This window comes from Dendrobates tinctorius, unplaced genomic scaffold (genome assembly GCF_039654945.1).
Source record: "Dendrobates tinctorius isolate UK_male_01 unplaced genomic scaffold, ASM3965494v1 ptg000004l, whole genome shotgun sequence".
Lineage (NCBI taxonomy): Eukaryota > Metazoa > Chordata > Amphibia > Anura > Dendrobatidae > Dendrobates > Dendrobates tinctorius.
Window position 1 is genome coordinate 16,577,051 of NW_027361672.1, and position 13,410 is coordinate 16,590,460.

General features: G+C 42.7%; 1 protein-coding gene across 2 annotated transcripts in view; it reads right to left on the reverse strand.

Annotated features, from left to right (window-relative positions):
* Nucleotides 1-1,208: 1,208 nt before the first annotated feature.
* The window catches only part of ATP9B (ATPase phospholipid transporting 9B (putative)), a 478,099-nt gene continuing 465,897 nt past the window's right edge, over nucleotides 1,209-13,410 (reverse strand). For both annotated transcript variants that reach the window (XM_073566404.1, XM_073566400.1), the window contains one exon: nucleotides 1,209-4,944. In XM_073566404.1, the coding sequence (XP_073422505.1) occupies nucleotides 4,808-4,944 (137 nt within the window). In that variant the 3' untranslated portion in view covers nucleotides 1,209-4,807. The remainder of the gene's footprint in view (nucleotides 4,945-13,410) is intronic.

The following is a 13,410-nucleotide window of genomic DNA, read 5'->3' on the forward strand; positions in this document are numbered from 1 at the left end:
AGAGGGAGTAGCAGCTGAAAACAACCAGGCTGTATGGTATCATCCATCATGGAAAGAGTCCTTAACCCTCTCAGCACTGAAGAAAATCCATTTAAAATAGGACATGAATCACACCACCTCTATTGTCTAACTTCAGGTCTTCCAGGGGGACATGACACCCTGCCCCCTGATGACATCTATTTGAGAATAACCAGTGCATGCTGAGAGATTGAAGTGAAGAGTGATCAGAAGTAAGAGGAAAAAAGACACAGTCAAAGAGGTATCATAAAGATGGAATTTTTAATTGAAGTACGATAGAAAAGTGATTAAATTGAATAGTTAAACATATAGTATGAAATTTAATAAGTTTCAGACGATCTCTTTAAGTACAAATGATCAGTTGTAGGTAGTCTGGCCATACATATTAGATGGCTGTCGACCGAACGATTCTTTGGCTCATTGTTATGACGCTTCGGCTGACTGCTATGCAGTCATCACAGCCTACTCTCCCATACAGAGGAGCGCTAACTTGGCCAAGTGCAACTGTGTTGTTTATGAGAAAGCTGCTGGCTGACACATAGGTTGACGACAAATCTCAGGTAGAAAAATATGATTGGTAGTCTAAAATTGGACATGCACATCTCTCCTGTTCATTAGTCGGCCGGTGCCTCCATACACATTAGAACATCAGCCAAACCCATCAATATCGGCAAGGTTCAGCCGACATTTTCTAATGTGTATGGGGGTCTTTACTGTTGTTTTGCATTACAAAGGTCCATACAGTAGTATTATTAGTTATGATTAACACATACATACAGCAGGCTACTTGAAGAATATTGCTGATTTCTTCGGAGTCACATCTTCTCCTACAACGTGAAGAATATATTAAATGTCTTGTCTCGTCCATGGAAATATTGGCAACAATATTGAAATGTGACAATTTATGTTTTTAGCTTTTGAAGTGTACCTACGTACATGAGTTAATGCAATCAGTAAAGATATAGATTTTGTTATTTTAGTACTTTATTAGAAATATACAATGTACCGAAGTTACAATAGTTAATAAATGATCACAAGGTCAGCCACATGCTTTCCTTAGAAGCAATTCTTGTGTAAATCGTGCCATCTTGTGGGCAAACACAAAACTGCTATTCCTTTTACTCTTGGCTGTCATGTCCTATAAAACATTGTGTATTACAAAATATGTATTAGGAAACACAAAAAAAAGCTTCTTGTAGAAACTTTATTGCTTTTATAACAAAGATATACAGTATTTCAAATAAAAGACATCTTAAACAAAACAATTACATTCCCACAGGCTTTAAAATAATACAGGTATTTACAAGTGAACAGGAACCTATTCCAGGTTGGACGCAGGGATTGAAGAAGTCAAGTATTCAAGGTAATACTGGCAGAGCGAACTGTGTTAGTGGAGTTCATGGTGCGAGATCTGTTCTCCCTTTTAGGCAAAATAAATATATGGGCAGAAGATTGAGGCGTTCAGAGGGCGCAGCGGAAAGGAAGAGCGGGTCTTTATGGGTACAAGTGCCACATCTCAGTGGGGTCTGATACCCTGCTATAATACAGAACAGTATAGAAATCAGATATATAAATGATAGGAAAAGCAATGGAAGAACAAACAGAACAATAATAAATAGTACATTACATTTTCTCTTTACCTGAGTAACCAAAGTAAGCAATTACAAGGCAAGTAAGTAAACATAGTGACAATCTAGTATATGAGGCGGAATGTAAGGTTCGTCTCTGCCGGACTATGGATATTTTATAATGTATTGTCAGACAATATAATTCTATTAATAGCCAGCTAGTGCAAACTCATGAATAGTTAGATGAACATTTGGCGCCATTGGGGAAATAAGAAGGGCTGAAAACTAATTAAGTGCTGTGGAATTAATAGTGCTGTATAAATAAGCATAATAAATACTACTGCTTAAATCTGGAATTTCAATTTGGAAGTTTGTTCATGAACCTGTCACCAATGAATGTCAGAGATTCAGCATATGGGTGGAGAAACCTGCGCTCTATCCCATGATAGCTATATGTGTAGACAGATGATGTGTCACTGTGTGTATAGGGAACTTCCTCCAACAAATAATATTCTATCTGTGCTTTCAGGAAGCGCAATGCACAACGTCAGTACTATTTCCTAGCAGACTGCTATACAACAAAGCAACGAATAGTAAACAGTTAAAATGTAAGTTGCCTTCAGTTATCACAGTTACTGATTACTATACTGGGGCTGCAGAGCCACATAGTATGGAGTTATGTTGTCCCCTTCATTCCAGAGATCAGACAAATATTTAGGCTAAAAATGCTTTTAATCCAATCTCCTAACTTGTCAGAAGGTGAATCCTTAAGAGGAAAATCCACACAGAACTGAATTGTTGCTGATATTACATAAATAAAATAAAGTATACAAGCAGGTGGATACAATTTTATAAGTTGTATACCTATTTTCTGCAAACTTTTTCCAACTGGAAATATAAGCATGTGGATTTCTATATGCAAATCGTGCTCGCTCTGTCCTGGATTTATCATAAATCTTCACGGCTTTTTGGCTTTTACTGCAAATTCACTGCATCACATGGCTTAGGCCTAAGGGAGTTAATTATGACCAAAAGCTAAATTGTCTTCAGCAGTGCAAGCAAATACAATGTGCAACACGTGCCCTGACACGTAATATGTATCCAGTCTGCTGTTGGCAGGTGGAAAGTCCTTAAACCCCCATACACAATAGATAGCTGTTGGCCAAACAATGGTTGATCTGATCGTTTGGCCACCAGCTATCTTATTGAGATTCCTCAATAAACACAAGCACGCACTTGCTTGGTTGAGCACTTCTTTGTTCTTTATGAGGGAGCTGCTGACACACTTCTGCGGCCACAGCTTCTCATGAACAAGATAAACCAATCAGCAGTCTGAAATCGAACAATCCAGCTCCTAGCAGGAATGTATTGATGTCATCAACCAACATATTCAGCTGGAACGTACTGATGTCATCAACCAATATATTCAGCTGGAACGTACTGATGTCATCAACCAATATATTCAGCTGGAACGTACTGATGTCATCAACCAACATATTCAGCAGCAGGAACGTACTGATGCCATCAACCAACATATTCAGCAGGAACATACGGATGACATCAACCAACATATTCAGCAGGAACGTACTGATGTCATCAACCAACATATTCAGCAGAAACGTACTGATGTCATCAACCAATATATTCAGCTGGAACGTACTGATGACATCAACCAATAAATTCAGCAGGAACGTACTGATGTCATCAACCAACATATTCAACAGGAATACAAAAATGGTTGCCTATAATTGTGGATTTGTAGAACTAAAATACCAAATATGAACTTCATGAGGATCTCTCAGCTCTCCTGATATATCGATTTTGGTAAATACTTAAATATAGTAATTCCCTATAATATAACAATTATGAGGCATCTTTACTTATAACTCTGTATTTGGCAGTTTGGCAGTTATTCATCTTAAAAATACATGACTAATTTGACAACTGGGAGTGTCTCTGAGCGGTGTGACACTGTCCAATCAGTGCTTGCTATTTAGGGGTAGGTAACTTTGACAAGGCAAATGTTAATGTCCAGTTGTAACTTCAGAGAGACGCAGTAGAATCAACAGAAGAATTATACAACAGAGATTAAAGAAAAGATGCTGCAGAATTGTTATCCCATGAGACATGTAAGTTATTCAAACCGACAGTCAGTACTGGTGACAGGCGCTCTGTAATAGTGATTCTATAAGGGCTTGTAAATGGGCACCCTATACTACCACCTACAAATAACGCCTTAATATAATGTCTGAGACATAATTGTGGGAATTGTCACATTACTTTTAGCTATCTTGCCTTTCTGCTGTGCTGTGGTATGATACCTTCCGCCAGTCGACCACCCAGTGCACGACATTCTTAAAGAAAACATATAAAATCCCTTTAACAATTCATAGTGGTTTTATGTGAGAAAAAACTGGTCCAGTTTAAAGGGGTTGTCTGGGATAAAATTTCCTATTCTCATAGGGTTGCTGCTATGGAAAACAAGAACAGAGCTATACTCACTCTCCCCTGGTCCACTCTGCCACTGCTCTGGTCTTAGTGGACAGACTGCAGTGGGGACATTATGACAACGCACGTGACCCCTATAACTAATCATTGGGCTCAGTGGTGATGCTGACCATTTAATTCTGGACAGACCTTTTAAGGGTATTATTCAGTGGGAATACAGCCTTCCAATCTCTTAAGAATAAGATTGAGACACAAAGTGCCATCATTCCAGAACTTCATTTCTACAGGATGGTTTATATACTATACTGCAAATCAATGTATAGAGAAGAAAGGCTGAAGGCGGCGTCTAAGCAACACTTTAAAGCTCAGTAACTTTTTGATTTCTTTGTGAAAGATGATTTATTATAAGAGTTGCGTTTCTCCTCCTAATAATACTATTAGATAGTATGCAAACATAAATTAGCAGCATACAAGGGAATTATCAGGACAAAGTAATGATTCATAGGCTGCGTGGGGATGCAGGAATAAAAGATAAAAACAAATTAGTGGCAATGTAAGGAGCCATGCATAATAAATCAACAGAAGATAAATCAGGGCGCACGCCTTAATCTCAACCTTTCTTACTGACTTGTATCAGTTATAACACCGGTATCATATAAAAGACTTTCTCTTGTGCTCTTCTCTTTGGCCCCCTGTCGCTATCTCATTCATAAGGCTGAAGTCACTAGAACGCAGCGAGGCACGTCACTGCCGGAGCGCCACAAGGTTCGCAACTAGGATGAAAGCTTGGAGTAACTTGGTGGAGAAAACTTGCGCTTCAAGTACTTCACAATATAGAGGGGAAGACAGCTGACAACGGTGATGGCCGATACTTTCCACAGGAAGGCAAGTGTTGTAATAAAAGCAACATCTGCGATAGAAAGAAGAGCAACAGGTTTAGTATTAGATTAATGATAAACCAACAGGATGAGCAGCAAGCGGAATAATCAGGGCCCGGACTATTACACTTTCATGTGATGTTATAGGTGGCAAGTTATAGCTGGCATGTTATACTGTAAGTGGCATGTTATAGCTGGCATGTTATACTGTAAGTGGCATGTTATAGCTGGCAAATTATACTGTAGGTAGCATGTTATACTGTAGGTGGCATGTTATACTGTAGATGGCACGTTATACTGTAGGTAGCATGTTATTCTGTAAGTGGCATGTTATACTGTAGGTAGCATGCTATACTGTAGGTGGCATGTTATAAGTGGCATGTTATACTGTAGGTGGCATGTTATACTATAGGTGGCATGTTATAAGTGGCATGTTATACTGTAGGAGGCATGTTATACTATAGGTGGCATATTATACTGTAGATGGCATGTTATACTGTAGGTAGCATGTTATACTGTAGGTGGCATGTAATAAGTGGCATGTTATACTGTAGGTGGCATGTAATAAGTGGCATGTTATACTATAGGTGGCATGTTATACTGAAGATGGCATGTTATACTGTAGGTGGCATGTTATACTGTAGGTGGCATGTTATAGGTGGCATGCTATACGGTAGGTGGTATGTTATACTGTAGATGGCACGTTACACTGTAGGTAGCATGCTATACTGTAGGTGGCATGTTATAAGTGGCATGTCATACTGTAGGTAGCATGTTATACTGTAGGTGGCATGTAATACTGTAGGTAGCACTTTATACTGTAGGTGGCATGTTATAAGTGGCATGTTATACTGTAGGTGGCATGCTATACTGTAGGTAGCATGTTATACTGTAGGTGGCATGTTATAGGTGGCATGTAATACTGTAGGTGGCATGTTATAGGTGGGATGTTATATTGTAGGTGGCAAGTTATAGGTGGCGTGTTATACGGTAGGTGGCATGTTAACTGTAGGTGGCATGTTATAGGTGGCATGTTATACTGTAGGTGGCATGTTATACTGTAAGTGGCATGCTATAGGTGGCATGTTATACTGTAGGTGGCATGTTATACCGTAGGTGGCATGTTATAATTGGCATGTTAAACTGTAGGTGGCATGTTATAGGTAGCTTGTTATACTGTAGGTGGCATGTTATACTGTAAGTGGCATGCTATAGGTGGCATGTTATACTGTAGGTGGCATGTTATACTGTAAGTGGCATGCTATAGGTGGCATGTTATACTGTAGGTGGCATGTTATACTGTAGGTGGCATGTTATAATTGGCATGTTAAACTGTAGGTGGCATGTTATAGGTAGCTTGTTATACTGTAGGTGGCATGTTATCGGTGGAATGTTATACAGAAGGTGGCATGTTGTAGGTGGCATGTTATACTGTAGGTGGTATGTTGTACTGTAGGTGGCAAATTATACAGTAGGTGGCATGGTATACTGTACGTGGCATGTTATAGGTAGCGTGCTATACTGTAGGTGGCATGTTATAGTGGCATGTTATACTGTAGGTGGCATTTTATACTGTAGGTGGCATGTTATAGGTAGCTTGTTATGCTGTAGGTGGCATGCTATAGGTGGAATGTTATACAGTACGTGGCATGTTGTACTGTAGATGCCATGTTATAGGTGGCATGTTATACGTAGCTTGCAATACTGTAGGTGGCATGTTATACTGTAAGTGGCGTGTTATACTGTAGGTGGCATGTTATACTGTATTTGGCATGTTATACTGTAGGTGGCATGTTCTACTATAGGTGGCATGTTATACTGTAGGTGGCAAATTATACTGTAGGTAGCATGTTATACTGTAGATGGCATGTTATACTGTGGGTAGCATGTTATAAATGGCATGTTATACTGTAGGTGGCATGTTATAAGTGGCATGTTATACTGTAGGTAGCATGTTATACTGTAGGAGGCATGTTCTACTATAGGTGGCATGTTCTACTGTAGGTGGCATGTAATAAGCGGCATGTTATACTGTAGGCGGCATGTAAGGCTGGGTTCACACGTAGCGGTACTCTCGCGGAAATTACCGTGAGAATTCCGGAATTCCATTCCGCGGGAAAAATCGCATTTTAAATTCCCGCGAATTTCCTGCGGAAAAACTAGCATTTTGCAAGTGTAATTTGCTTGCAGAATTGCTAGTGTTTTCCAAGCGATCTGTAGCATCGCTTGGAGAACTGATTGACAGGTTGGTCACACTAGTCAAACAAAGTGTTTGACGAGTGTGACCAACTTTTTACTATTGAGGCTGCCTATGTGGCATCAATAGTAAAAGATAGAATGTAAAAATTAATAATGAAAAAAAAATATTGTTATTCTCACCTTCCGATGTCCCGCGCAGCCTTCCCGCCTCTCTCCACGCTCCCGGTCCCAGTAATCCATTGCGACAATTACCGCGATGACATCAGTTCTCGCGGGATCGCGACGTCTCGCGGTCATTAGCGATGACGTTGAGTGAATGACCGCAAGACTTCGCGATCCCGCGAGAACGGACGTCATCGCTCGCAAAGGCTTACTGGGATCGGGAGTGTGGAGAGAGGCGGGAAGGCTGCGCGGGACGTCGGAAGGTGAGAATAGCAATATTTTTTATTTTAAATTCTATTTTTTACAGGGATTTGGTACCCAAAGCCCGGAGGACAGTGTCCTCTCCTCCGGACCGTGGGTACCATGCGCAAATGTTCTGCATACTTTTCGCATGGTGTGCACAGCCACATGCGGAAAGTAAGCAGAACAATGCATTCCTATGGGTGCGGGATCGCCGCGATTCCGCGAAATTAATGAGCATGCTGCGTTTTTTACCGCGAAGCGGATTCCGCCATGGTAAAAACCGCAGCATTAGCACAGCATTGCGGAATCCCATAGGAATGCATGGGATGCTTATTTTTCGCGTTTTCGCGGCAAAAACATCGCCGCGGAAACGCGAAAAAAGCGGTACGTGTGAACGAGGCCTTATACTGTAGGTGGCATGTTATACTGTAGGTGGCATGTAATAGGTGGGATGTTGGAAACTCAGAGCAACCATTGCCACAGGAGACAATTAAAGGTCTTACCAATGTAAAAAAAAAAAAAAAAACAAGAATCACTAGCAACAGAAGTGCTGCCAGGAGCTTTCCTGATGACAATGACACTCTGTGTATATTGGCATTTTCCACTCTGGATCACAGGGGTCTCCTGAGGGAGTTGCAACCACATCAGTTCTCGACCACCGGCTCTAACTAGAGTTGCGTTTAATTGTACAACCTCAATAGGTGAGTGCAAACTGTATACCCTTTCATAAATTACTTTCCTGTCAGATTTCACCCTATGGAGCGCTGTGCGGAACCTTTTATATTTCAACTCAGTCAATAGATACTTTTACCATTGTCAAAAGAAGATTTGTACAGTACATTTTTCTATCCTTTTGAATACATCTTAGACACTGCTTTTACCTAGAAAATTATATTCATGACTCTAATTAAAGGTGCCACTGGATTTTTTATAACTCTCTAAAAGCACATGGTTAGTATAATAACGTTCATAAAGTTAGAAAAAAACATAAAGCTGCTCATATTCATGAAATGTCTGTCATACATAGAGGAATGAGGAGGAGAGGTTAGCATTGCATTTTTTTAATTAATGAGAACATTGTGGTGGCCAGAAAACTGTAGAGGACTATGGGGAGTGCATTATACTGTATGGAGGACTATGGGGTGCATTATACTGTATGGAAGAGTTTGGGGAGTGCATTATACTATTTGGAGGACTATAGGGAGTGCATTATACTATTTGGAGGACTATGGGGAGTGCATTATACTATATGGAGGAAAATGGGGAGTGCAGTATACTCTATGGATTATTATGGAGTGCATTATGCTATATGGAGGACTATGCAGAGTGCATTGCACTGGGGTGCATTATACAGAATGTAGGACTAAGGGGAGTGCAATATACTGTATGGAGGACTATGGGGTGCATTATGCTATATGGAGGATTATGAGGAGTGCATTATACGTTATGGAGGACTATGGGGTGCATTATACTATATTCACGACTACAGGAAGTGCATTATACTATATGGAGGACTGTGGGGCGTACATTATACTGTATGAGGACTATGGGGAGTGTATTATACTGTATGAAGGACTATGGACTATGGAGAGTGCATTATACTATATGAAGGACTATTGGGAGTGAAGTATACTTTATGGATGACTATGGGTGGGCATTTACTATATGGAGGACTATAGGGAGTGCACTATACTACAAAAATGACACACAGGATATTTTGTAACCTCTAAAGCACAGGGTTAGTATAATAAAGTTAGTGAAATGGAGAAAAAAAACACAAATAACTGTCAGCCGACAACTATTTCAAGTGGTGGAACTCGAAAAAATCTCCAACATAGACCCCCAACTGTTTATTTGGTCTTTTTATACGGGGCAAAGGGACCTTTTGAGCCCAACAAGATTCCAGGGTTTGGGTGGGACTTTAATTTATGCTCCCACTATAGTTAAACATAGCTTCATCTGGCCAACTGGGCATATCTACTTCTAAGTGGAGAGCGGAATAAGCCACAGTCGGGCCCCTTCATCGGAAGATTAGCTCTTGTAAAGACAAAGGATCAGGCATGTTGTAATCCATCCATACTCCCAAATTCACTTAAAGAGGTTCGCCGGGAATAGAAAAAAAACCACCATGGTTACTTACCGGTAGCCGGTTTTTCCGGAACCCATGACAGCACCACCTGAGAGATCCGCCCCGCCAGGACAGGAACCTACTGAGACATAAGGGGCGGCACCTCTCCCCCGCTCCAGTTGGGTTACAGAGCATTGAGAGGACTTCCCGGTTAGTTACATGTTTAATCCAACACCACAACACTCAAAACACCCTACTAATTGTGCACACCATACAGTGAAAAAGGGGGGGAATGTACGGGTGCTGTCATGGGTTCCGGAAAAACCGGCTACCGGTAAGTAACCATGGTGGTTTTCCCTTCACCCATGACAGCACCACCTGAGAGATTTTTGGAGACTTCGAAACACCTTAGGGAGGGACCACCGCTTGCAGCACCCTTCTACCAAAGGTTAAGTCAGCAGAGGAGGATAGATTTAATCTATAGTGCTTAAAGAAGGTTGAAGGTGAGGCCCAGGTAGCGGCCTTACAAATTTGTTCGATTGATACCTCTGCCTTTTCAGCCCAGGAGGTCGCCACGGCTCTGGTGGAATGAGCCTTGATGCCGTCAGGAATCGGGATACCACTAGCTGAATAGGCTACACTAATGGCTTCCCTGATCCATCTAGCAATAGTCCCTTTTGAAACCCCATAGCCTTTCCTGGCACCCTGAAAAGCTACGAATAGGGACTGTGACCTCCTCCACTGGCTAGTGGCAGATATATATTCTACAAGAGCTCTTTTAAAATCCAGACTATGGAATTTTTCCTCCCCCAGATTTTTTGGATTTTCGCAAAAGGATGGAAGAACAATTTCCTGACCCCGATGGAAATCTGACACTACCTTGGGCAGATAACTGGGGTCTGTTCTTAACACTACCCTATCCTGAAAGACTTGCGTATAAGGAGGATTTACTGAGAGAGCCTGTAAGTCGCTTATCCTGCGGGCTGATGTGAGGGCTACTAACAGGATCGTTTTTAGGGTCAAAAACTTTAGGGGTAGCTGATGTAATGGCTCATACGGTTCTTTTGTAAGGGCTTCTAACACCAGGTTTAAATCCCAGGGGGCTATTCTAGGTATTGGAATAGGCCTAGCTCTATGGCAGGATTTAATAAATCTGGCTATCCACCTATCTGATGCCAGTTTGCAATTGTAGAGCGCCCCTAGTGCCGACACCTGAACCTTAAGTGTGTTTACTGCTAACCCCATCTGCAACCCAGATTGTAAGAACTCTAGGATGTCACTAATCGGGGGTTCTTTCCCTAACGGCTTACCCAAGAACTGTAGGAACTTATCCCATGTTCTGCCGTAGATGTTAGTAGTCACCGGTTTCCTGCTTTTTAGCAGAGTGGCCACCAGCCCAGGGGAGAACCCCCTATCTATTAAAAGCGACCTTTCAAATTCCACGCCGTCAGATGGAATCCTTTGACCTGAGCGTGCAATATTGGACCCTGAACTAGTAGGTCCGGGATTTCTGGCAGAACCCAAGGATCGGAGAGGGACATCTTCCGTAGCAGAGCGAACCAGGGCCTTTTTGGCCAAAATGGAGCTATTAGAATCACCCTGGCTTGATCGTTTCTGATTTTTCTTACCACAGTCGGGATCAGAGCTACTGGGGGGAACGCGTAAGCCAGTCTGAAGTTCCACTGGATGTGCAATGAGTCCACTGCCCATGGGTTTTCCCTTGGGTTTAGAGAGCAGAACCTTTCTGTTTGCCTGTTGTGCTTGTTTGCAAAGAGGTCTATCACCGGTTCCCCCCAAAGCTGAATTAACTTTTGAAAAATGGATCGGTTTAGTGCCCATTCTCCTTGCCTCAGGGTATTGCGACTCAGGAAATCTGCCTCTATGTTTTCTGCCCCTTTTATGTGTAGGGCTGTCACGGAGTGTAGGTGATCCTCTGCCCTGCTCAGAATGTCTGTTGCCGCTTCCATTAAGGAGTGTGATCTTGTCCCTCCTTGGTGGTTGATGTATGCCACTGCTACCTTGTTGTCTGACATGATGCGTACATCTTGACCCTGGAGTAGCGGAATGAAGTGGTTTAGGGCCTTGCCCACTGCCCACAGTTCTCTCAGGTTGGAGGATGCCTTCCTTTTTTGAGGTGTCCAGGAACCCTGACCTATGAGGCCCCTTAGGTGTGCCCCCCACCCCGAGGAGCTCGCATCTGTTAAAATTATATCTGTCGCCTGTCTGTCCCATGGTATTCCTAAGGTCAGATTTGTCTCGTTCAACCACCAGTTGAGAGAGTCTCTGGTTTTTAAGGAAAGCTCCAGCTTTCCTTCCAAACGCCCTCTTAGCGATCTTTGTGCTCTTAGTATCTCCCCCTGGAGTTGCCGGGTGTGAAACTGAGCCCACCTGACCGCCGGAATACAGGATGTTAGGGTACCTAGCAGGGACATTGCTTTTCTTAATGTCATACATGGTTGGTTTCGGCCCGCCAAGGCCAGATTTTGCACCTTCTCTATCTTGGACTCTGGGAGCAGACACTCTTGCCTTTCTGAGTCCAGTATAAATCCTAGGAAGGTCTGTTTCTTTAGGGGTTGTAATTTTGATTTTTTGAAATTGACTATCCACCCTAACTCTTGCAAGGTGTTGATCACCTGAGTCAGCTGTGCTGTACAGTGGTCCTCTGAACTGCCCACTATAAGAAAATCGTCCAGGTATGGTATTATGACCGTATCGTGAATCCGGAGAAAGGCTGTCACTTCCGCTATGACCTTGGTGAAGACTCTCGGGGCTATGGATATGCCAAACGGAAGAGCCCTGAACTGAAAGTGCCTTAGTGTGCCCTGAATATAAAGCGCTACCCTCAGGTATTTCTGGTAATCTGGATGGATAGGGATGTGGTAATACGCATCCTTTAAATCGACTACGGCCATGAAGCAATCTTGATGTAGCAGCTTCACTGCCGTAGTTACTGATTCCATCTTGAAGGTCGGGTTCTTTATCCATAGATTGAGGCGTCTGAGATTTATGATTGTCCTGAATGACTGATCCGGTTTTTTTAATTAGGAAAAGGGGTGAATAAAACCCCTTTCCTTCCTGTAAGCGTGGCACCTCGGACAGTACCCGCTTGTCTATCAGGCTCAGGATTTCTGTTTCTAAGGCCAGTTGTTCTTCGGTCATCTTCCTGATAGGTGTGATGACGACCACGGATTTTGGCTGACGAATAAAGGGGATTTTCAGGCCTTCTTTTAGGATGCTCAGAATCCAGGTGTTGGAGGAGATCTTTTCCCAGGCCTGGAAAAAGAGTGCCAATCTCGCTCCTACTGGAATACTGGCGTCACTGTGGTGACTTTTTGGAGGTGGAGGTGCCCCCACCAAACATAAACCCTGATTCTTTCTTCTTTTTATCCTCCCATCTTCTTCTGTCAGCGGGAGGACGCCCTCTATTGAATCTTCCCCTCCGAAAGGGCTGTCTCCTCTGATCCATAGGGAATCTGGGGAAGCCTTTTTTCTTATCGCCTGCTTTCTCCAGAATATCGTCCAAGTTCTTGCCGAACAGGAATCGGCCATCGCAGGGGAGAGAGCACAATTTGGCCTTGGACTGAAGGTCACCCGGACAGCCTTTAAGCCATAACGCGCGTCTAGCAGCATTTGATAGTGACGCTGCTCTGGCTGTTAATCGCATAGAGTCCGCCGAGGTATCTGCCAGAAAAGCCGCTGCCCCGTGCAAGAGATACATGTCTGATAAGATCTTCTCTCTTGGGACCCTTGACGCCAGCTTCTCTTCTAACTGCTGCAGCCAGATCATGAGGGAGCGTGCCGTGCAGGTGCCCGCTATCGCCGGCTT